At 57.5% G+C, this 24,863-nt stretch overlaps 1 protein-coding gene across 3 annotated transcripts in view; it reads left to right on the plus strand.

The window, feature by feature from the left end:
- The first annotated feature begins 445 nt into the window (after positions 1-445).
- Positions 446-24,863, plus strand: part of SLC9A5 (solute carrier family 9 member A5) — a 51,199-nt gene continuing 26,781 nt past the window's right edge. For all 3 annotated transcript variants that reach the window (XM_008175593.4, XM_042852011.2, XM_042852012.2), the window contains exons 1-4: positions 446-3,942; positions 16,672-16,974; positions 22,562-22,725; positions 22,882-22,960. In XM_008175593.4, coding sequence (XP_008173815.2) covers positions 3,789-3,942; positions 16,672-16,974; positions 22,562-22,725; positions 22,882-22,960 — 700 coding nt within the window. In that variant the 5' untranslated portion in view covers positions 446-3,788. The remainder of the gene's footprint in view (positions 3,943-16,671; positions 16,975-22,561; positions 22,726-22,881; positions 22,961-24,863) is intronic.

Genomic DNA, 24,863 nt, shown 5'->3' on the forward strand with positions numbered 1-24,863 from the left:
AGTAGAGAACAGATCCCAATCGGGTTTAATGGGACAGTCCCAATCGACTCATTTTCTATTTCACTACCAAATTTTAAATTTTACCAGACTATCCGGACAAATAGCGCCCGACTGTACATTGGGCAGATGTACGACGCCAGGTGCGATCCCTGCTTGCCAGTGTGGGTAAGTGACCTGGGCAGCAGCTTCGCCGTGCTCAGCCCCGGCCTGCCCTGGGTGGAAGGCAGGTGCCTCCTTTCCTTGGCTCTGCCATGAGCTAGGTGGACCAGTCTGCACACACTCTGCTGGGGGTGGGCCCATGCTGCGACACACAGCTCCCCTGCCTAGCGCCCTCTGGATCCACTATGCCCAGCGCCCCCCCACAACCTCCCCACATTTCCACCCCAAATGCACATTGCTGTGCACACCACCACCTCTGCCCAGCGCCCCCCCGCCCACAGCCCCACCACAGCTGCCCAGCACCCCACACAGAACCCCCCACTCGCTAGTTTCCCAATACGCACAGATTTCTCCTCCCTGCCTCCCAGTGCCTTTCCCCACACCCCCACCACCACTACACAATGCCCCACACAGACCCCCAGTGCCCTGACACACACAGATCTCCCCCACTGCCCAGCACCCCCCAACAGGCCCCCACTGTCTAGCACCCCAAAACACACAAACCTTCCCCACTGCCCAGCGCCCTCCACACCCTCACAGCCCAGCAGCCCCCACACACCTCCCAGACACGCACTCCATCACACTCTGCCCCCTTCCCTGGCCGCACTCACCAGCCCTGCTGGGAGGTCTCTGGCTCCTAGGGTCAGAGCGGTGAGGGGGGTCTCCAGACTCTCCACGTGCTGCGTCCGTGACAAGCGTGAGCTCTGTGGCACCAATGGGAACTGCCGGAGCCGCGGACTGGGACTTGCAGGTGCCGGCAGCACACAGCCACCTGCCCCTCCGCCCTGACCCTAAGAGCCAGAGGGACCTGCCGTGGGGCGAGGTGGGGAGTCCCGGTGGTGCTTACCTGGGGCGGCTCCCGGGAAGCATCCGGCAGGTCCCTCTGGATCGTCAGGTTGGGTTGTGGGGGGCAGAGAGCTCTCTGCCCGCTGTTGGCGCCTGCAAGCCCCGCCCCTGCACCTCTGATTGGGCAGGAGGGAGCTGGTGCAACACGCGGAGACCCCCTCCGCCTCGGTGCCAGGAAGTCCCAGGAAGCACCGCTGGGAGCTGTCCCAGGAAGCACGGCCACGCCAGCCCCGGGACTTTGGCGGTGATTCATGGTGAGCGGTCCCCGATATCGGGACAAAGGGTGTCCAGACCGATGTGCAGTCGGGACGCGGGACAAATGTCTTAAAATTGGGACTGTCCCAATAATATCGGGACTTCTGGTCACCCTATATTGCCTCTATATAAATCCACGGTACGCCCACTTCTTGAACAGTGTGTGCAGATGTGGTTGCCCGGTCTCAAAAAAGATATATTGGAATTGGAAAAGGTTCAGAAAAGGGCAACAAAAATGATGAGGGGTATAGAACAGCTTCTGTATGAGGAGAGATTAATAAGACTGGGACTTTTCAGCTTGGAAAAGAGACGACTAAGGGAGGATATGAGAGAGGTCTATAAAATCATGACTGGTGTGGAGAAAGTAATTGAGGAAGTGTTATTTACTCCTTCTCATAACACAAGAACTAGGGGTCACCAAATAAACTAACAAGCAGCAGGTTTAAAACAAACAAAAGGAAGTATTTTTTCACACAACGCACAGTCCGTCCATGGAACTCTTTGCCAGAGGACGCTGTGAAGGCCAAGACTATAACATAATTCAAAAAAAAGCTTGATAAGTTCATGGAGGATGGATCCATCAATGGCTATTAGCCAGGATGGGCAGGGACAGTGTCCCCAGTCTCTGTTTGCCAGAAGCTGGGAATGAGCAACAGGGAAAGGATCACTTAATGATTCCCTGTTCTGTTCATTGGCCACTGTCAGAAGACAGGATATTGGGCTAGATGGACCTTTGGTCTGACCCAGTGTGGCTGTTCTTATATTTTTATGTTCCTGAGAGCCCTGGCCATAGGTCCAAGAGGAAGAAGGTTGAGCCGGGGAGAAGATGGACAGACGTGGCGAGTTGTAGGGCGAAAGGGGGTGAGGAGGAGTGATAGGGCGGGCGGTGTGTAGCACCATGCTCTGCTACTCTAAGGCACTGGAATGGTTCTGAAAGGCACATGCTGAGAAAGGCCGGATAGCAGCGCTTGACCACACTGCCTGGGAAAGGGGCCAGTGATACCTTTGTCACTGGGGGCGGGTGTGGGGATTAACAGGGAGCAGATGTGGGGGGGTTAGGAAAGGTCAGGAGATGGGAATTCAGGGGACCAGATGGGGATTCGGGGGCAGGAGTGGTTCAGGGGGCAGGGTGGAGCTGAAGGGGTGGTTCAGGGGCAGGTGGGGGTCCAAGGCCGGCAGGGGTCTGGGAATTGGAGAGGCTGAGGGGCAGGTGTGGAGCCAGGGGGGTTTAGGGGCAGGTGTGGGGCTGGGGCCGGGGGGTTCAGGGGCAGGTGTGGATCTGGGGGGGGGTTCGGGGGCAAATGTGGGGCTGGGGGGATTTAGGGGCAGGTGTGGAGCTGGGGGGGGTTGGGAGCAGGTGTGGAGCTGGGGGGGTTGGGGGCAGGTGTGGAGACAGGGGGTTCAGGGGCAGGTGTGGGGCTGGGGCCAGGGGGTTCAGGGGCAGGTGTGGATCTGGGGGGGTTCGGGGGATTTAGGGGCAGGTGTGGAGTTGGGGGGGTTTGGGAGCAGGTGTGGAGCTGGGGGGGGTTCAGGGGCGGGTGTAGGGCTGGGGGGATTTAGGGGCAGGTGTGGAGCTGGGGGGGTTTGGGAGCAGGTGTGGAGCTGGGGGGAGGTTCGGGGGCAGGTGTGGAGACAGGAGGGTTCGGGGGCGGGTGTGGAGCTGGGGGGGGTTCGGGGGTGGGTGTGGGGCTGGGGGGATTTAGGGGCAGGTGTGGAGCGGGGGGGCTCAGGGGCAGGTGTGGAGACAGGGGGTTCAGGAGCAGGTGGGGTGTCTGGGGGTTTCGGGGGCAAGTGTGGAGCTGGGGGCAGAGGGGGTTCAGGGGTGTGTGTGGGGCTGGGGGGATTTAGGGGCAGGTGTGGAGCTGGGGGGGTTTGGGAGCAGGTGTGGAGCTGGGGGGCGTTCGGGGGCGGGTGTGGGGCTGGGGGGATTTAGGGGCAGGTGTGGAACGGGGGGGACTCGGGGGCGGGTGTGGAACTGGGGGGCGGTTCGGGGGCAGGTGTGGAGCGGGGGGGGGCTCAGGGGCAGGTGTGGAGACAGGGGGTTCAGGAGCAGGTGGGGTGTCTGGGGGTTTCGGGGGCAAGTGTGGAGCTGGGGGGATTTAGGGGCAGGTGTGGAACGGGGGGGTTCGGGGGCGGCTGTGGAGTTGGGGGGATTTAGGGGCAGGTGTGGAACGCGGGGGGGCTCGGGGGCGGCTGTGGAACTGGGGGGTTGTTCGGGGGCAGGTGGGGTGTCTGGGGGTTTCGGGGGAAGGTGTGGAACGGGGGGGGGCTCGGGGGCAGGTGTGGAACGCGGGGGGGGGGCTCGGGGGCGGGTGTGGAACTGGGGGGCGGTTCAGGGGCAAGTGTGGAGCTGGGGGGATTTAGGGGCAGGTGTGGAAGGGGGGGATTTAGGGGCAGGTGTGGAGCTTGGGGGGGCTGGGGGCGGGGGCGTTCCTGCCCCACGTGCACGTGACGCTCCCTCCGGCTCTCCCGGGGCCGGGGGAAGCCGCAGCCCGGCGCAGCTCGGCGAGCGGAGCGGAGCGGGCGCGATGCAGCCCCCCACCGGCCCCGCGCTGGCCTCTGCCCCCGAGAGCCCGCCGGGGGCGGCCCCGGGCTCGCCGCTGCTCCGCTGGCAGTGGCGGGAGGTGCAGGCGCCCTGCCTGGTGGCGGGCTGGATCCTGGTGGCGAGTCTGGCCAAGATCGGTGAGTCCCCCCCTGCACGCCCCCAGCCCGGGCACCCCCCCAGCCCGGGATCCGGCCCGCCCCGCGATCCCGGCCGCTTCTCTCCTGCGGCCTCGCCCCGGCCACCCCCCTGCACCGTCCCGGGTCCCGCCCCCCTCCGGAGCGCCCGGGCTCCGCGCCGGGCCGAGCAGGGACCCAGGCGTCCCGGGGAAGGGGGCACCGGGCTGCCGCGCCCCCCGGGAGGTGCCCTGCAGCGGGTTCGGCTTTCGGGGGGCGCGGGCACCTGTAACCCTCGCCGAGCCCGGAGAGGGGGGGGTCGCCCCCCCCATCCCGGTGCCTGTCCCCCCCGCCCCCAGCCGGCGGAGCTCGGCAGGCCTCCAAGGGGTACCCGGCCACTGAGCAGTGTGAAGGGTGATGCACGAAGAGGGGATGGCGCTGGGCTTCCCACCCGGGGTGACCCGCAGCGGGCAGGGGCTTTCCTGCCCATTGTGGGGGGGAGGGCCCCCCCTGTTTTCTCCTGTAACATGGGGTGAGGGATTGGAAAAGGAGGAGCTGAAGAATAATCCTGCCTAGCTCATAATGCCGTGATCCGGGCAGTGCCCTGCTCTCTCTCCCCTGGCACAGCGTGTGCTCAGACTGCGAGCTGGTCAGGCCAGGGCTGTGTCTTCCTGTCAGGGCCAAGCACATTGTGGGTCCTACCCGAGCACCACCGGTAACCGCCGACAATTCCGGTCACCTTGCCTCAGAGAGGGTACAGCAGACTAGAAGGGCCCAGCGAAGGGCAGTAAACGTGATTAGTAGAACCCAGTGCGGATACAGAATCTGCATCCGCATCCGAGCCGCATCCATGGTCTGCAGATACCCGCAGATTTGCAGGACTCTAGCGATTAGTGGCATATAAAGACTTCTGCGGGAAGGGAGGTTAAATAGATTAGGGCAATAGAGTTTAGAGGAGAGATGAATAAAAGGGCCTATGACTGGTCTATACTCAGAGTCACGAATGACCTAGAGGAGTTTCAGTGGTAGCCGTGTTAGTCTGTATCTCTAAGGTACCACAAGGACTCCTCGTTTTTTTTGACCAAGAGGAAGTCTCTCAGGTGCTCCTATTCACCTTAGAACAAATCACCCAATGAAATTCAAAGGCACCAAATTAAAGCTGTTAAATTTGTACACTGTTCCCAGCTGTGGAACTCATTGCCACAAGATGTCATTGAGGCCAAGAACATGGCGGGATTCAAAGAGGGTTAATGAGAACATCCACAGTTACATGAGATAGGATAGAAATATCTGAGCGATATATGGCATGCTGCCTCACGCCATAAAGCAGGCTCGGCTTGATGAGGGTTAGGAAGACGCTTCCCCGGTGGACTCTAGCTGGCGTGAAAGGGAGAGCACCACATACCTCGTCCTGGGTGAGGACTAGAGCCCTTGGCACAGCAGAAAAATTCTGTAGAGCCATGAGGATGAGGAGGGTGAGTGTGAGACAAGAAGGTCATGGAGGGACACGAGAAGGTGGTGACCAGAGCTGGTTGAAGCTCAGAATTTCTGTTCTGATATTCTGAAATTTCCTTTTGCCCTGAATCAGAATATTCAAATGACCAAATGAAAACCCTTTCACATGTTCTTGTCAAAAAATTAGACAACATTGATCCATATGGATCATTGCCTGGGTGTTTTCCTGTGGAGAGATGTTCTACTGGAAACGTTCCAGCGGCTGTAGTGGTGACGTGGCTGGAGAGCAGGAGAGGACGGGGATTCTTACAGCCACATTCTGCACAGAATGACCGAGGGGGAGGTGAGAAGCAGAGTGACCCGAGAGACAAAGGTCAAGATAATCCAGGCAAGAGGTGACCCAGGCATGCACAGAGGAATTGGTTGAGGGGAAGCGCTTGCTGCACTGGGTGAGGAGGAGGAGGAGGAGCTGGGGGTCCCAACCCCTTGGGAATGGTAAGGGAGGGGCAGGTGTTGGTGATACAGGCCTCGGGCAGGGTGACAATGAACTGGGGCACATCTGGAGGGTAAGTGTGGGGCTGCTAGATCAGTTGCTCCCAGATTATGTGTAAAGACGTGGTTTTATTTTTGTGGTACCAGGGAAATGACAGTAGGTTCTGTTCTCTTCAGCAGTGGTGGAGCCCAGATCTGCCCTGGTCCAGCAGAGCTCAAACACACTTAGCCAGGGAAAAGCTCATCAGGCTATTGCTTTATTGAAGGCGAAGTCGCCATACAGGTGTGACAGATAGGGCGACCCCTTGCTGCATCTCTGGGGTCCGTTGTGTAAAATGAATGGTTTCTGTGTGATTGTGTTATGCTCCATGGGGGAGGGCTTGCACAGCTCCTCTAGGGACTAAACCCTGTGTCTGGGGATTAAGGCAAAACAGCCAGGTTGTAACCCACCCGTAAGGTACCACCTTCCTGGACGGGCTCACATACTGGTTCAAACTGGATTCTCCAGAGGCCACCAGACAAGGAAAGGACTTCTGGATCAATAGCCCGAGCTTAAACTGACTCAGGGCCTGCGTCTGATCCAGTGATTGGACAGGACCTTCTGTCCAAGGGGGCCCCAACTCTTGGGGAAGGGTCGGAAGACCCTGGCTTACTAGGACCCCACAAGACTGCAGGGTGACCTCTGGTAAGCTTTTAGCATGCTTGTGAGTTCTTTTATTCTTTGTATATGGTTTCTCTGTAATGCTTTCACCTTAAGAGTAGACGTGTTTGCTGAGAAGGGGCTGGCGATATGCTGCTTGTAGTCCTCCGAGAGACAGCAAAGCGCCTGTTTGGGCAGTCTGGCTTGCTGGGGATAGCCCAGTGTAATGCAGGGAGCTGTACAGCCTTAAAACCCCTGCGGGTCTCTGCCCCAGAGCGGGGGCAGCTGGGGGCTGGAAACCTTAAGAGGCTGCCCTCAAGGGACCCCAGATGGGGAATACAGGTGCAGCTGCCCTGGAATTGTGACACCAGGCTCCACGGAGTCTTCCCTGTCCCTGGTCTGAGTCCTGTTTCCGTGTGACTGAGGTAGAACGAGAGAGAAGCTAGATGGAGCCCGAGTGGCTCTGGATAGGAGCAGCTTGTGCTCCCTGTTGGGGGCAGCTGCCTCTGGACGGGGGTTGGTGCTGCCTGCATGTGCTAGCAGCTCTTGTCGGCTGGGTGGATACAGTTGTGGCCTATGTGGTGGCTCTTAGCTCTGCTAGCAGGGAGCAGCGGCGGCTCCAGGCACCAGCACTCCAAGCGCGTACCTGGGGCGGCAGGCCCTGCCGGTCCCTGCGAGGGCGGCAGTCAGGCAGCCTTCGGCGGCATGCCTGCGGGAGGTCCGCCAGCCCGCGGATTCGGCGGCAATTCGGCGGCGGGTATGCCGAAGCTGCAGGACCGGGGACCACCCACAGGCATGCCGCCGAATCCACGGGACCGGGGACCTCCCGCAGACGCGCCGCTGAAGGCAGCCTGCCTGCCGTGCTTGGGGCAGCAAAAAAGCTAGAACCGCCCCTGGCAGGGAGGCTTCCTGGTGCTCAGGAGTGGCTGCAGGGCCCTGAAGGGCAGCACCAGCGTCGCTCTTACCCGGCTGCTGGCTCTCGCGGGCCCCGCAGAATTGCAGCTCTGCTAACCGGGGCGGGAACTGAATCCCTTGGCTGCATGTTTGTCAGGCATGTGCCTGGGAGTTAAATCTGCGTGAGAAGTGTGAGCAAACAGCCAACTCGTTCTTCTGCTCTTCCCTTGGTGGGGGGAGAGGGTAGCTGAGTCCCCCAGTTGATGATGTCAAGTTAGCTACGCGAGGGTTCAACGCCACCATGGCTGGTGGAGAGAGAGTGCTGTTTTCAGAAGTACCCGACCCGAGACACTGTAAAAGGGCCCCCGGGCCTGGTGTGTGATAGCTGAAGTGCTACTGACAGCGAGAGGTCTTCTCCCCAAACAGTTATTGCAGTGGGTAGAGCCCACACGGATCCCCGCTCCCCTGCCGCAGGCCCGTTTCGCAAGCACCGGAATACACGGAAAGGCGGTCTCTTGTACACCGGCGTCTAGCCACGGAACCTGCCTGTGTGGGGAAGTCTTATTACTTCTCGGTCTATGAGCAAGCTCCTCGCTGGTGGCCACTTCGGAAATTTCTGAGGCCCATTCAGGGACCTGTGCTCATTGCCATTCTTGCGGGATGCTTAACATTGTACAGGCAAAAGAATGGACTGAAATCTGTGAGGAGAAGGGTCATCCTTGTCAACCAGCCTTGTGTCCAGTGGAGAATTTTCATCCTGTTCCAACATTCGTTGGAGGTGCCAGAGCTCAGGCTGAAGCCAGGGCTCCATTCGGAGGCTTTTAAGTCGCAGGAGCTCCTTGTCTTGTCCGAAGTTTTCTGGGAATGATGCATTTGTGCACTGTAATTGTCGTGTCTGTCCACAGTGGCGGATCGGAATTATTTCTGTGGCAAGGTCGCACAAAACCAAAGGGTTTTTCACAATGAATAAACAGTCTCCTGGTTGTCCTGTCCTTCGTCTCTGAAGGCCAGCTTTCTGTGCAAGGCCAAGCACTCACACACGGGCATTTGAGCACGTCGCTCACTAGGTTGGCACTTCTTATTTCCTGGGTGTAGGAGTTTTTCAGAGGTTTTTCTGTGGTTTCATGTCAGCAACGTTCTCCCTTTTTAACCACCGGTGTATCAGAGCTCTCATAGCAACTGCAAATCGGCCTCGCTGCACGGTATTTTGGATGCTGTCTATGGTGCTTAGGCGCTGAAGTTAATTTACGGGTGGCCAAGTTACAGTTGCTGTGGGAACCTTAATTTCTCAAATTCCTGCTTTCTGTGTGTAAAATTAGAGCTCTCCGCCCTCCCCCGATCGCTGCACCATGACTACAAAGGAGTTTGCATTTCTGCATTGGTTTGTGCAGGTTGTGGGTGGTTTTGTGGCACTCGTGGAGGGAGTATCCAGCCACATGGCACACAGCAGGGGTGGGCAAACTTTTTGGCCCGAGGGCCACATCTGGGTATGGAAATTCAATGGCAGGCCATGAATGCTCACGAAATTGGGGGTTGGGGTGCAGGAGGGGCTGAGGGCTCTGGCTGGAGGTGCAGGTTCTGGGGTGGGGCCAGAAATGAGGAATTCAGGATGTGGGAGGGGGCTCTGGGCTGGGGCAGGAGTGCGGGGGGGGGGGGGTGAGGGCTCTGGTTGGGGGTACAGACTCTGGGGTGGAGTTGGGGGTGCAGGAGGGGGCTCTGGGCTGGGACCGAGGGGTTCGGAGGGCGGGAGGGGGATCAGGGCAGGGGGTTGGGGTGTGGGAGGGGGTCAGGGGTGCAGGCTCCAGGTGACACTTACCTGAAGCAGCTCCCGGAAGCAGCGGCATGTCCCCTCTTCGGCTCCTATGCAGAGGCGCAGCCAGGTGCTCAGCACGCTGCCCCGTCCGCAGGTGCCGCCCCTGCAGCTCCCATTGGCCGTGGTTCCTGGCCAATGGGAGCTGCAGAGACCCTTGGCTGACCCTATGGATAGGAGCCGGAGGGGAGACATGCCGCTGCTTCCGGGAGCTGCGCGGAGTCACAGCACACGCGGAGCGGGGCAAGCCCCCGGCTGGAGTGCCAGAGCGGGGCAAGCCCTGGACCCCGCTCCCCGGCAGGAACTCGAGGGCCGGATTAAAACATCTGAAGGGCTGGATGTGGCCCCCGGGGTGTAGTTTGCCCACCCCTGTGTTAAGGCAACAACCATTCACATGCTTGAGGAGCTGGTACCCAGTTCCTCCTCCACTGAGGAGAGCGACAAAGAGGACATGTTCTGCCACCACAGCTAGTCTCGATTCCTGCAGGCTACTCCGGGGGATGGCGAGCATACACACGTTAGGGCTTTGTAGGTAGTAGCCAGCACCCACAAGCTCCCTGGCAGTGCAGCCAGCCCCACTCAGGAGGTGGGCACCATAGTCTGCATTAGCGGAAGCTGCTGTGAGGCCCCTAGTTAGTGCCAGGGAGAGCCCACGACAGCGGTGTGACAGTCACCGGCAGTCACAGAAGGAAGGGCTGTCTCCTGGCCAGAGCTGTTCTCTGGGGAGCCAGATACAGAAATGGATCTCCCACGAGCCCAGAGCAGAGCCCCCAGGCAGAGAGGGGCGGGTGCCCTGGGTTGCAGGGAGCCGTCACATTCTTCCACTTTATGCTGGTAGCTTTTTGCTTGGCCTTTTCCAGCTCTCTTGCCTTGCCGCGGCCTTCTCCGGGCCTGTCTAGCTGAGCTTGTGTCTGCACTGCGACTAAACCCCCCCGTCCAGAGACAACCCGCCCTAGCCCCAGCCCATGGCACTCTTTGGGCCTGACTCGTGTGACTGCAAAGCCCCTGGGCTTTAAAAGTTGGGGCGAGCCTGGTTGTTGTCCATGTCCCCTCCCTGAGTGCTCTGTGGCTGGTGCTTTGTCCGTGCCGGAGGTGAGCAACGGCATATGCTCCTCATGAACTTGGCTTGCGCGTTTGCTCCGGGTCCTACGTCAGTGGGCAGCGGCACAGAGCCCAACCAGTGCCGTGTTTGTGCCAGGGAGTTCCTGGACCTTCCGAGGACGCTGACCCTGGCCTGGGGAAATGGAGGAGGGGAGAAGGCAGAGGAGGGGCTCAGGGATGGAAGGGAAGGAGACGAGATGGAGAGAGGGCTGGGAACCCTGTGTGCAGGAGAGAGAGAGAACAGGAGTCATGGACACAGGGGCAGGAGAAATGGGTGTGGGGGAGAAAGGGCCCAAAAAGCAAGACAAGGCCGGCGGTGGGTTTGGTCATGTTCCAGTCAGCGCGATCCCCAAATAACCGGTGCCCTCACCGCCTGTCACGTTGCTGCTGCTGCAGCCCCCGTGCAGCTCTACGGGAAACGCTCCTGCCGGTTGAGTGGGCGGCCTTTGCTCTCTGAGCTATTCTCAGCTAGGGAGAATGAGCCAGTGCCTCTCGAATGTGTCCAGAATGCACCGCTCCTCTGCCGCCTCCTCCCCTGCAGCCTTCCGGACGCCCCCCTCGGTCCCTCCGGGCATCCCGCTGACCTGACCATGTCTCTGCCCCCAGGCCTCATCAGGGGGCCTGGCCAATTTGGGCCCCCTGGAAAAATCTCGGCCTGCCACAGCCCCTGGGCTGGAGGAGCTCTCACTCCCTGCCGCGGTCCCGGGGCTGTGGTGGGGGCATAGAGCTTCTCTGGTCTTGGGACTGCAGCAGTGGCGGGCGGGGGGGTGTGGAAAGGAGCAGATGGAGGGCAGGGCTGCAGGGAAGGAGCGGAACTGGGCGGGGCCATGAGCAGAACAGGGGCGGGGACACAAGGGAAGGGGCGGAACGGGGGTGGGGCCATGGGGAACGGGGGCAGGGCCACTGGGGAAGGGGCGGAACGGGGGAGGGGCCACGGGGGAAGGGGTGGAATAGGGGTAGGGACACGGGGGAAGGGGTGGAATGGGGCCAGGCCGCAGGCGGAAGGGGTGGGGTAGGGCCATGGTTCTTGTTCTGGGGGCCCCAGGAGACCTTAATCCATCTCTGATTCAGGGTCAAGCTTTTCATCCTCCCCTGGTGGGCCCTGCCCATCTCTGCTCCTCTCTACTTATCCCCTTTGTCTCTTATCACGTGGCCTGGGACCTGTCCAGTAATACTAGCCCCGGACACCCATTTGTTCACCTCTCCCACAATGTCTTTGCTCATTCTTTCACGCCCCCCCGGTCAGGCCACGCCCTCCCCGAGCTAGTCCATGGCACCCAGGTCTCTCCTCCATCACAGTCCTCCTCAGCCCCACACCCACCCGGGCGGCTCCAAAAAATCAGCAGACTGCAGCTGGCGAGAGCGGCTCCAACTGTCCCCTTGCTCCCCTGCCCCTTCTTTAGCCACCCCGCCGGTACCAGGTGGCTTTAGCTGCTGTGCCGCCTTACCCAGCGTCCCCACTGTGAGCCAGCGCCCCTGTTTCTAAGACCCTGCGACAGGAAACGACAACTCAGGGGAGAGTGACGTCGGCGGATGCGGGGACCAAACATCTCCCCAAAGGTGAGGGATTGCGCTTCTGGGAGGGTGGAGCGTGACCAGGAAGAGGGGCAGAGGAACTGCGGGAGGAAGAGAGAGGCCCTGTAGGGTTGGGCCGTACAAGCTAAATGAGGCTAGGCTGGGTCGGTAATTGCGTGGGAGACCGAAGGAAGGCCCCGGAGTTGCTGTTACTCTGCGTGGCAGGAGACACTCAGAGAAGGCTACGGTTTGGGCGGTGTGGGTGGTGGTGATGTGTCTTTATAGTTTGGAATCCGTTGATAAAGCTGGATGAAAGGGGGAGGAGTAAGGCCCCTCTAGAATACTGTCCTGGGCCTCAGGAGACCTCAGTTCTGTTTCCCGTTCTGCTACTAGCCTAGGGTGACCAGAGAGGAAGTATGAAAAGTCGGGACAAAGGATGGGAGGTAATAGGTGCCTTTATAAAACAAAGCCTAGAATATCGGGACATCTGGTCACCCTACACCGGCCTGTGGGTGACCGTGGGCAAATAGCTTCGCCTGTCCGTACCTCAGTTTCCCCCATCTGTAAAATGAGGATAATCAGCCTGACCTCCTTTGAAGTGCCCGGAGATCTATGGATGAGTGCCTGTGGCAGAGTTAGATCTTCCCCATCGCCTTTATGTGCTTGTTACAAGGCCGAGCACATGGCTGGGGCTCACCAGATAGTAGAGAAGGAGCTAGAGTGGAACATGTGAGGCAAGTCTCAACTTTTTGGGTGAGTGAGCATGATAGGGATAAAAACGTCCGTGAACGGGTGTGCAACGCGTAGCTGTGTGACAGTGCGTGGCACACGGCCGCCTACAACCCACTATGAATACGCTAGCACTTTGTGTGAGGTTTTTTCACACCTCGGTTCTCCCTCAGCACCATGGCTAGTTTGCTCTAGGCACGTTACACATTGGTAAACTGAGGCACCGATGTGTGCTAGCCAGCTCCTTGCGCCTGCGTCAGGCCCCGAGCACGTGGGAATGTGGGGTCAGGTTGACAGGCTAGGAGGATCCGAGCACCTGCATTTGGGTCAGGTTGTCACGGGGTGGGGGTGAGAGTTAGTTCTTAGACACATTGCGGAGGAAGAAGTGTAAAGCTCTTGACCTGCCCTAGACGTGTGGGGCAAGGGAGAGGGAGGAGTCAGCAGTTGGTGAGACCTCCGCGGGGGAGATGTGGGACTGCGTGGAAGGAGAAAGGTCACCAATGGAAAAGTAGATGTGTGTGCCATCAGCATGGACATGGGAGCTGAGGCTGGATGAAGGGGTGAGAGCCCCTAGGGAAAAGGTGTGAGGGGAGAAAAGGAGGGAGCCCTGCAGAGACCCCAGAGTGGACAAAAGGCACCCAATGAAACAGAGAGGAAACATATTTAAAACTGATGAAAGGAAGTAACCGTTTCACATAACACACATTCAGCCTGCGGAACTCACTGCCACAAGATGTCAGTGAGGTCACGAGCGTAGTAGGATTCTCACGCAGCTGGGATGTTTATATGGATAATCAGAATCAGGTCTGGTGACTAGCAGCGGCCTGCATCACCCTCAGCATCGGGTCCTGCTTGCCTTCGGGACCCAGCTTGCATCCGGAGCCCTTGACAGCACTTACAGTGCAGAGGTGTCTTTCCCAGGCACCCCCGTGCTGACAGGCCCTGGGTGCTGTCTGGGGCATAGGCTGAGTCTTTGTCTAAGCGTCTCTTGCTGTGATTAATTCAGTGAAGAAGACTAAGGCCTGTCATGAAAGTTGCAGGGAGAAGTCAGATGAACAGAATTGAATTGCTCAGGTTGGAATTTAGCCAAGACAGTGAGGTTAGTAGCCCCAGTCTTAGGAAACGGGCTACATGATCCTGAAGATGACTCAGTTTTACATCTCTTCCAAAAGCCTGCACCTCTGGCAGCACAATCCCGTAGGTATGTGTTGGGGCATTGGGGTCAGCACTGACTGAGGGCAGAGCGCCCCCTGCTGAGCCCCCGCCCTACAGCCTGTAACATAGCACCCTCTAGCACCAGGCTGGGGCATTGGGGTCAGCACTGACTGAAGGGGAGAGCGCCCCCTGCTGAGCCCCCGTCTGACTGCCTGCAACATAGCGCCCTCTAGCACCGTGCTGGGGCATTGGGGTCAGCACTGACTGAGGGCAGAGCGCCCCCTGCTGAGCCCCCGACCTACAGCCTGTAACATAGCGCCCTCTAGCACCGTGCTGGGGCATTGGGGTCAGCACTGACTGAGGGCAGAGCACCCCCTACTGAGCCCCCGTCTGACTGCCTGTAGCATAGCACCCTCTAGCACCGTGCTGGGGCATTGGGGTCAGCACTGACTGAAGGGGAGAGCGCTCCCTACTGAGTCACCAATACCAAACCCCCAACAATTGCCAAGTGGGGAGGGAAATCCTTGGGGTTCCAGCAGGTCCTGCAGGAGGCCCTGGGGAGGGGGAAGAGGCCATGTGCCCTGAACCCATCTGAGAGTGACGATCACACAGCCTGCGTGCTGATGGGAGGTGGTTCAGTGCTGGGAACGTTTGGTTTCCCAGGCCACAGCGTGTTTCTCCATGAGTTCCCGTGATCTCATGGGGGTGAGCGCTCAGCAGACAGGGGGCACAGGCTTGTGTGCCTGCATTTTGGGGTGGCACTGGTGATCGACCTGCAGCCAGGAGACGGTTGCCCAGCAGTGATTGGTAATGGGGAGACCACTGTGTTAGCATGTGTGTGTGTGTGAGGAGGTGCCATGTTACCAGAGAGACGCCCCAGCCAGGGGCAGCAAGTCCCATCCCACCCGCAGGGCCCAAGGCAGCTGAGACTGGCTGAGTCCGGATGGGCAGTGCTGGCTCACTGACGATGCCTCCGCTCGCTCAGTGATCCTGTTACTACCGACTGCTGCGAGCCCTTCTCGAGCGCCCAGCCAGGGCCAGAGCTGGGGGCTCGGGATCCTCATGCCAGTGCGAGCGGCCAGCAGGGCATCAGTGTCCCAGAACATCCCAGCCTGCCCCTTGGCCACGTACATATGGCCCAGCTGGGCACCGGTGTCCCAGAACATCCCAGCCTGCTCCATGCCCTGCTGCAGAGCAAAGGCCACGGAGCTCAAAGGCTCTGGGAGACCATCTTGGGTGGCAGAGGGTGTGACAAGGTCAGCGGCATGCAGCAACGTTGTGTACTGTAGCAGGAGTCTGGGCTTGGGGTCTGACAGCGGCGGAGGGTAGGCAGGTCCCAGATGGGCCTGCTAGAAAGGGGACGCCAAGGGGACCCTGCTATCCTGCCTGGCCTTGCTGCGTGCACACTGTTTGCCTTTGTCACACAGCTGGCGGATTGGCGTTGCAGTAGGAGCCGTTTGCCCAACAGTCCCGTTTGGGAGCCGTTTAAGATTCAGTCCCAGACCCTAAATGGAATAAATCACTTAGAAATACCCTCTCAATCCAGTGCCACGCTGGCACCTTTTTTGCATGTTGTATTTTTTGCACAGAAGTCACTCGGGGGGAAAGCTACGCGCCGCTGTCTGGGGATTCGATAGTGTGTGTTCTGCAGCAATCGGTCAGACGCGTCCCCTTTGCTGGCTGAGGCTGCCACAGAGAAAGCTCTTGCGGCTGCTTGGAGAGCCAGTCCGTTCTCTGCGACGGGGGCGTTAGTCCCGCTGACCGTTCCTCAGGGAAGTGACTGGGGTGAACAGAGGGCTGCCTGCAGGACAACAAGGAAGACTGCTCGATTGAGTCTTCAGTTTCTAAACAATACCAAAGGTGACAAATTGGAAGAAAATAACGGAAAATGAATTACTCCGTGTTAACAGGAAATGGAAAGAACCTAGAAGTCAGATAATAAACACGCCACTGACTCTCAGCACGGCAGACGAGGGCCTGAAAGAACAGAGGGACTTAAACATCTCTGCTTCTTTAGAGCATGAACCAGGAGTTCCCTATAGCCAGCTGCATAGAGTGCCAGGACACCGGTGCCCAGCTGGGCCATGGGGCAGCTGGATGTCCTGGGACACTGATGCCCAGCTGGCCTGTGCGTACATGGCCATGGGGCAGGCTGGGATGTGCTGGGACATTGGTGTTCTGCTGGGCTGTACGTACATGGCCATGGGGCAGGCTGGGATGTGCTGGGACACCGGTGCCCTGCTGGGCTGTACGTACATGGCCATGGGGCAGCTGGGATGTGCTGGGACACCGGTGCCCTGCTGGGCCGTGTGTACATGGCCATGGGGCAGGCTGGGATGTCCTGGGACACTGGTGCCCAGCTGGGCCGTGCGTACATGGCCATGGGGCAGCTGGGATGTTCTGGGACACCGGTGCCCTGCTGGGCCGTGTGTACATGGCCATGGGGCAGCTGGGATGTTCTGGGACACTGGTGCCCAGCTGGGCCGTGCGTACATGGCCATGGGGCTTCTGGGATGTTCTGGGACACTGGTGCCCTGCTGGGCCGTGTGTACATGGCCATGGGGCAGGCTGGGATGTGCTGGGACACCGGTGCCCTGCTGGGCCGTGCGTACATGGCCATGGGGCAGGCTGGGATGTGCTGGGACACCGGTGCCCTGCTGGGCCGTGTGTACGTGGCCATGGGGCAGCTGGGATGTTCTGGGACATTGGTGTTCTGCTGGGCCGTGCGTACATGGCCATGGGGCAGGCTGGGATGTTCTGGGACACTGGTGCTCTGCTGGGCTGTGCGTACATGGCCATGGGGCAGGCTATGATGATCCCTCATTACCCTGGAGCCCACGTAGTCCTTTGAGGAAGCCCTGTTGCAGTGTCAGTGCATTGGGGATGGTGGCACACTCCCAGAGTGTTGTAAGCTGGGGCTTGGGGCCCCGCAGTGATGCCCTGGTCCCTGTCTGCCCTGCAGTGTTCCAGCTGTCCAGGAAGGTGACGTCCGTGGTCCCAGAGAGTTGCCTCCTCATCCTGCTGGGGCTGGGCCTCGGGGGCATTGTTCTGGCCATCGCTAAGAGAGCGGAGTACCAGCTGGAGCCCAGCATGTTCTTCCTCTTCCTCCTGCCCCCCATCGTCCTGGACTCGGGCTATTTCATGCCTAGCCGGCTGTTCTTTGACAATCTCGGGGCAATCCTGACCTACGCGGTGATTGGCACGCTGTGGAATTCCTTTGCCACCGGAGCCGCCCTCTGGGGCCTGAAGCAAGCGGGGCTGATGGGTAAGTGAGCTGGACCCCGGGACATCTGCCTCTCTTGTAACACGTGGGGCCGGTGGCAGGGCAGCCGGAGTTGGATGGTAACTGAACTGGCCATGCCACTGGCCATCCCACTCACGCCTGGGAGGCCTGGAATGATCTGGGGGTTCATTAAACAACATGCCGGGATGAGAAAAGAATAAAAAAAACCCCCACAAGCGAGTCTGCGGTGAGCTGCGCACACACCTACACTGCGTTCTCGACCCCCGTGCTTCCCAAGCGTGCCACTGAGGTGTTGACACCACTAATATGTTCATGAATCAGATGTGTGGTTGTGGTCCACTTCTGGTGCTGAAGCTATGCTGATGGGTAGGCGTAAGAATCCGTATCTTCCAAATGGGGTATTCAATATGCATAGTTTTGATCTTTCTTCAGTTAATTTTAGCTGCCAAAATCCCGAGGAGGCAGCCAACGTGCTGAAATATTGAGCCATAATCTCTTCTCTGGTTGGCAGTTTGAAATGTTCTCTCTTTTTTTTCACCTTGTTGAAGTCTCGCTGATCTAAGCATATGTGGAGCTGGCCGTTGCTTTTCTCCACAATGACGAGGGAGCTCACGCTTTCCGTTGGCTCCTCCCTTTTTTGTATTACTTGCATTGCTCTCAGCCTTGAGTTTATCACGGAGTGCAAATGGCATTTTGCACAGAGTGCAAAATGTTCTGGGACACCGATGCCCTGCCTTTCTAGATGGATGGAAACTGGAGGGACCTGCTTGTTCATCCGGATCGTATATTCACCCTGGAACAATCCAACCCTTGGAACAGATCATGATATTCCCAAAAGAGTGCCCCATAGCCAGCGTCAGTATGATCTTATAGTGAGAGCACCCGTTTTACCAGATGGAGTTTTTCCGAGGCAGCCAGGCCTAAAATTGATGTCGCGTCCTTTGGCACTACAATGAACAGGAGCCTATACATGTTGTTTTTATGGTTGATGCTAGCAATGCACCTCCCCTTTACTGCTATATTTGTTCCAGAATAACCAGTTACTTTGTTTGTTGGTCCCAGTTTTGGTCTTATCTTCAGTCTCTCATAATCCTGTTCAGACAGAATAGTGACCTGAGCTCCTGTGTCCAGTTTCGGTGGAATAATTGTTTCATTCGCTGTCATGGGCAGTATCCAGTCCCTCTCATCCCGGCACATGTGTGTAAAAGTCCTCAACCAGGTTGTCTTCAACTTAACACACGTCACTTTTCTGCTTTGGGGATCTGCAGCATTTTGCAAAATGATTATTTCCCCCACATTTATGATAGAGTTTCCCAAAGACAACACACATGTGTAGCTGGCTGTACCCAATCTCCCCCCAGCAGTGGTGTTCACAGTGAGTGGTTCCACGCTTTGATTTGACCTTTTCTGGCTATATTCTTTTGTACTTACTACACAGATAACCCCTTCTGGTGAATTCAGCGCATTGGCTTGTGCTTTCACAGTTTCTGCTGCCCTACCTGTCCGGAGAGCTGCTTTTTCTAAAGTTAAATCTTCACAGAGCAGTCTCTCTCTTAGCACACTGTCTGTAATGCCACAAATGATTCTATCTCTGACCAGAGACACTGTCAACTCACTTAGTGATGCTCCTTAATTCTGTGACATTGCTCTCTGGTGTCATCGGTTTTGCATGCATGTACAAAATGTGTCTGTCTCAACGGTCTCATTCCTCTTTGGCAGGCAGCATGTGACAGGACCCCCGGGGTGCAGCCTGGGACTGTGGGACCGCTGTGCCCCCTTAACTCTCCAGCCTGGGCTGTCTCTCACAATGCTTTGCTAGTGACAAGTAGCAAACTCCTCCAGGCGCTGTGATCACTCAGCACAGCGGGATGTGAAGCCCTACACCCAGCTAGATTGCATGAATGCTCCCAGAGCCACTCATGAATCACACAGAGAAAGGCACCAGCCCAATTCTCCCCGGCTTGCACCCTCCAGCTGTACCATCTTGCACTGCTCAAGACGAGCAGTGCTAGTTTATTACTTGGTTCACCACTTCATCAATAGGAAGTGGACAGACACCAGTCTTTGTAAAAACCTGAGCAGATTTACCAAACACTTCAGGCTACTCATTGGTAAAGATAAACAATAAAACAAATTTATTGACTACAAAAGATAGATTTTAAGCGATTATAAGTGATAAGCAAAAAGTCAGCGTGGTTACCAAAAGAAAACAAAATAGAAGCACTCAGTCTAAACTCTCAACCCTATTAGACTGGGCAACATTTAGATGATGCAGTTTTTCTCACCCCACTGGATATTGCATTTCATCCCTGAAACCTGGGCCAGTCTCCTCTGTTGGAATCTTCAGTCTTCTCAGCATCCTTGTTGCTTGCACATAGGTGGGAGGAGGAGAGAAGAAAAGGTGCAGTCTGGGGCCGCTGTGTTCTGTGTTATACCCTCAGTCCATGTGCTTGGAAAACATGTCTGGGGGCATTGCTGAGTCCCCAGGCAAGGTTGAGCGATTCCCCTGGGGTGGCCTCATGCAGGTGAGTCATCGCATTGTAGCTCCTTGCTGGACAATAGCTGTTGATGGTTGTTTGACATCCCCCCCCCCCCGGGCGCTGGTTACTTTCCTTGCTATTGTCTCTGGGGAGCGAATATCTGCCGATTCCCCAACTTACAGCATGTTTTAGTGACAACCATACTACACAATCTCATAACTTTATATGCACTAATGATCTACATATTTAGCTAGAACAATGACTTTCAGCGGATCATAAACTTTCCCCTGATTCCTCACATGGCATACAATTCTATAAATGAGGAATAGGAGAGTTACAGAGTGCTCCCCCAAGGTATAGTATGTCACACAGTGCTCCTCAAGTAGTGAGTATTTTACTTCATGCTTTCATCTTCTTCAAATTTAAAGTTGTTATAAATATCCAATGCTTCCTCCCCACAATATGCAAAAAGATGGATTTTGCTTTATCATTTTTCTCCTCTTCCCCTGTGGCTGCTAAATGCAATTCAAACCTCTGTCGGAATTTTTTCCAGTTGTCTGCGATGTTGCCTGGCAATTGCAGACTGGATGGAGCTTGCAAGTCATCCATGTTTGGCTTTTCCCCCTTCTTGAGCTAGTCAAGCTTTGACTGTGCTCATAAAATACATACAAAGGCCTTTGCTCTTCTCTGTTTGCTGCTCTATATGCTCCCCTTGCCTCTGCGTTTCACTTCAAGCCCAGGAGTTAACCTCAGACTGACGCCAGGCTCCCTCTCGCTCAGCACCTCTGACACCGTGAAATGATCTGGGGGTTCATCAAACACCAAACCAGGGAATGAGAAAGGAATAAAACTGGGCAAGGGCAGGGGTGCTGCGTACTCCCAGCATGGCCCTGCAGCCGGAGGCTCCGCGAAGTCCAGGGAGGGTTCGCACCCACCATTGGGGAGCTCAGGGATTTTAGTGGAGAAGCTCCTCTTATCCGACCCCTCATCCCCATGTGCCTCTGAGCTCTGGGTGGCCACCGGCAGCTGCAGCACATCCCAGACATGGCTGATGCATTGGCTGGCAGTCACTGCTCAGACTGAGCCATCACCGTCCCAGAGATGGTCCTCCCCCACTCCCTGCCACTCACCCCTTTCCCCAAGAGGCTACTCAGTGACTCCTCGACGCTGCTGCGCCCTCAGGACCAGCCAGTGCCACCCCCTGGCCCCAGGGCAAGGTTTTCACACGTTCATTCTCTCTCTCCCTCAGCCCACAACCTCCTCACCACCCCCTCCTCTGGTATCCTCCCCAGGCTGGGGGGAAGGGACCAGCCCTGGCCCTCCTGCAGGGAGCTGGTGGGGTCCCAACACTGCTAGCAGAACCCCATCTAGGCTCCAGCACCTCCGCAAGCTTGGGTGGGCAGACAAGGGGGATGGGGATGTGGAAGAGAGGGAGCGCCCCAGTCAAGGGCAGCTCCTAGCAGCTCTGCCAGGGTGTTACCCTGAAATTTAGACTCTGGGGTGCCCCTAAAACTACCACCCTATTCCCCCCTCAATCTGCTCTTCCTGGGGTCTGGGTCTCCAGGTTGTTAAGGAAACACTTGAAGGACACGGATGTAATCTTCCGATAGAGTGACTGGCACAGGAGTATTCTTGTAACTAATAATCCCCAAAACAATATAATCTACAGTCCTAATTAAGACACACATCCCTTATTGCAAGTTAAAAGAGCATTCAAACCACAATAGCATACAGTTCAAATGATTCCAAGTGAAGCACTTTTCTACAAATGGCCAGTCTGTAACCAATCATCGACAGCAGTTCTTCAATTATACTTTAGATTTTACATAAGTAAATTTCAATTAATAACAATATTTTATGCATTCTTATTAGTGTGCGTGTGCGCACACTAATACTAAATACTACCCTACACTATGCTGATAATAAAACTAACTTATTTTGTAAATCCTTTGGCATCTTTCTTTACTTGCTGCTGAAGCAGCTTCTCCCAACTGGGTTCTCCTCAGGATTTTAAGCTGTCACTCTCCAAGTATCAGAGGGTAGCCGTGTTAGCCACCGGACTCCTCGCTGACTCTCTCGTCACAACTTTGTAGCTGCTGTTCGTGTTCCAAATTCACTCTCCCTCAGCTCCGTTTCGCCATTCGTAGTTGTTGCCACTTGGTTCTCTCGGCAGCTTCTCTCGCTCTGCTCCTGTGTCTGCTCTGCGATCTCTCTTTCCCAGCAGCCGCTCTTCGACCTCCTTTCCAGCAGTTCTTGCTGGCTCCTCACTCTTACTCCGTCTTCTCCCGATCGCTCTCCTCGCCGGCTCCTGACTGACTGGCTGCCTGTCAGCACAGCAGTATTTATACTGTTCTAACCCACGTCACCTCATCTTCAGCTACCAGAAGAAGCAGCCCCAAACCGGCCCATGTCAGTTAAGGATGAGGCTGTTAATCTTTCTGTCACCCCTTTCGTTCTGCACATGCTCACTGTTGCTGTTGCCTTCAGAGGTATGATTCTGCCAACCCTCTCACCTACTGGGCCTTTTGCCAGGGCACCATCTTAGCACTCCTGGGCAGTCTGCCAATTAACTGAACTTTTCACCCACCCTGTGTTAGCACTGAGGTACTCCAGATCTGCAGATTTCCTCTTGGAGTCGCCTGGCTCCTGCTTGTTCAGAATTGAGACCACGCAGACAAAATGGAGACTGGAGAATTTCTCTAGGAACAGGGGAGGGTCCCTTCTGAGCCCTCTGGCAGAGCTGCTGCCGACAGCAGGGGCCCCGCGTTGTGCCCTGTCTGCCGTGATGTGCAGAGACAGACACGTGGCATCTCCTGCCCACTCCATGGTCACCACTGAGCAGACACGAGGCTGGCTGTTTATCAGGGCCTGCCAGGCTGGCCTTGCTCTGTGTGCCATGATAGCGGCCTCCCCAGCGCAGGCACCCCCCCCAGCTCTGTGCGGGGCGGGTGGGCTCCCTCCTTTGCTTCTCTCGCTCCCTGGTGTGTCTGGCTGGGCCCTTAGGGCGTGGAGCCTGGTCTGCTTCCCCTGGGCAGCGTGAGGTGGGTGCAGCTGGAGATATAGGAAGTTGAGGCCCAGTCCACGCCCCCTCCCGAGGTGCCCTGAGCGGTGTGTTTCTGTCCTGGCAGACACGGGCGTGGATGCTGGCCTGATGGACTTCCTGCTCTTCGGCAGCCTCATCTCGGCCGTGGACCCTGTGGCGGTGCTGGCCGTCTTCGAGGAAGTCCACATCAACGAGACCCTCTTCATCATCGTGTTCGGGGAGTCCCTGCTGAATGACGCCGTCACCGTGGTGAGTACGGCCCAGGGTCTGCAGGGGCAGGCAACACATGCCCAAAAGGAGAAACACATCCGCACGTTTCCCAGGACAGCGCAGGCTAGAGTCAAGAAGGGGCTGTTGGTCCATCGGGCCCAGGCGTTGGGCTAACCTCGTTGCTTTGCCTTGCAGGTGCTGTACAAAGTCTTTAACTCCTTTGTGGAGATGGGCCCCGCGCATGTCCAGGCCACAGACTACCTGAAGGGTGTCGGTGAGTGTGTCTCCAGCCCCTCTCTGTTAGCCACGCTGTGCCCGGGCCTGTTTTCTCTGCTGGAGGGTGTGTAGCGCGGGCGTGGCTGCCAGCGCCCCCTGCTGGGGAGACGAGACTGGCTGGCACTGGGGAGCACTGCGTGCAGACAAGTGCCCTCCATACAGCCCGGGGCCGGTGACAGGTGGGCGGCTGCTTTGACAGCCTGTGTCACGCGTTCATGGTGGGCCATACAGGACGACGTCCCCTCCAGGGCATTGTAAAGGACTCGCCCGCCTGCCCTGCCCCTGTACAACCCACTGGGCAGCTCGCTGGAGTGCCGGGCAATGCACACAGCTGGTCTCCAGGGTGAAATGCTTAAAGATCCCAAGTCCTTAAGAGACCATGACAGGCTTAGAAAGGACCAGACATTCCCAGCTCGCTGTGTGTCCGGGGGGCTATTTATGGGAACCGCCTTGGAGGAGCAGGCTGTGAGGAGAGGGGACAGGCAGGCGGGTGAGCCGGGCAGATGCCGTGCCATTGGAAGGGACTGCAGTGGACTGGCTTCCCAGGGGAGGTGCTGGAAGTCCCATCGCTTGGGATGTGTAAACTGGACAGGACCGCGTACTCTGAGCAGCCGTGGCCGGCTGGCAGACAGGGGAGATGTGACCCAGGAGCTCTCTCCCAGCTCTCGTGGCTGCAAGCCAGAAACTGGGTGAGTCAAGTGAGCCTAAATGGAGGCTGTAGAAGCGGCTCTCAGGTGCCAGCTCCGTGGGAGACGGCCAGGGCGCAGCCGCTAACCGTTGGCTTTGTGCATAGACCTGGCCAGATGTCCGTGCTGGCTGGCTGTGTCTGTCAGCGCCCCGGTGTCCAGGCCGCTTGCCCCATAGGCAGTCCTGTCCCCAAGGAGCTCTGTGGATGGACAGACCGAGACAGACAGGGGATGGGGACCAAAAGCCAGAGAAACTTCCTAACTGCCAGGGTGGTTAAGCACTGGGATAAATTGCCTAGGGAGGTTGTGGAATCTCCATCATTGGAGGTTTTTAAGAGCCGGTTGGACAAACTCCTGTCAGGGATGGTCTAGATAGTACTCAGTCCTGACAGAAGGGCAGGGGACTGGACTAGATGACCTCTCGAGGTCCCTTCCAGTTCTGTGATTCTATGATTTTATACAAGCCCAACACACCTTAACCAAGCTTGCCTGGCTCAGAGCTCTGGTCAGGAGATGAGCCGGCTGAGGTTACGAGGCCAGTCCCAGCCCGCCCCGAGCATCTGGCTGCGAGGGGCCAGCTTGTAACACAGGGGTGGGCAAACTGCCAACGGCTTGGCCCCACTCCAGCACTCCTGCCTGCACCCCCTGAGCCTCTCCCCATGCCCCAACCCCCTGCCCCAGCCCTGATCCCCCTCCTGCACCCCAAACCTCTCATTCCCAACCCCACCCCAGAGCCTGCACCCCTTCCCGCACCCCTGCCCCAGCCCTGATCCCCCTCCTGCTCTCCAAACCCCTTGATCCCAGCCCAGAGCACCCTCCTGCACCCCAAACTCCTCATCCCCAGACCCACCCCAGAGCCTGCTCCCCTAACCAGAGCCATCACCCCCTCCCACACCGCAACCCCAATTTTGTGAGCATTCATGGCCCGCCATACAATCTCTATTCCCCAATGTGGTCCTTGAGTCAAAAAGTTTGCCCAGCCCTGTTGTAGCGTGTGCCCATGTTCCATTTCACAGATCATACAGCAGCGAACATCAGCCTCTGGTCTCCAGCCATAGGTGGGGGCTTGTTTTGGTTGGTTGGTGTGATGGGTTCGACCCCCCCCTTCTGGTGCCATCTAATGTGCTGGGGTTTCACTGAGCCTCCCCTGCTCAGTTAGCCTGGGCTCCCTCTCCCTGCTTTGCTGGATTAGGCTCGCCGGCCTTTTGACTGACA

The sequence above is a fragment of the Chrysemys picta genome, chromosome 14 (genome assembly GCF_011386835.1).
Source record: "Chrysemys picta bellii isolate R12L10 chromosome 14, ASM1138683v2, whole genome shotgun sequence".
Classification (NCBI taxonomy): Eukaryota; Metazoa; Chordata; order Testudines; family Emydidae; genus Chrysemys; species Chrysemys picta.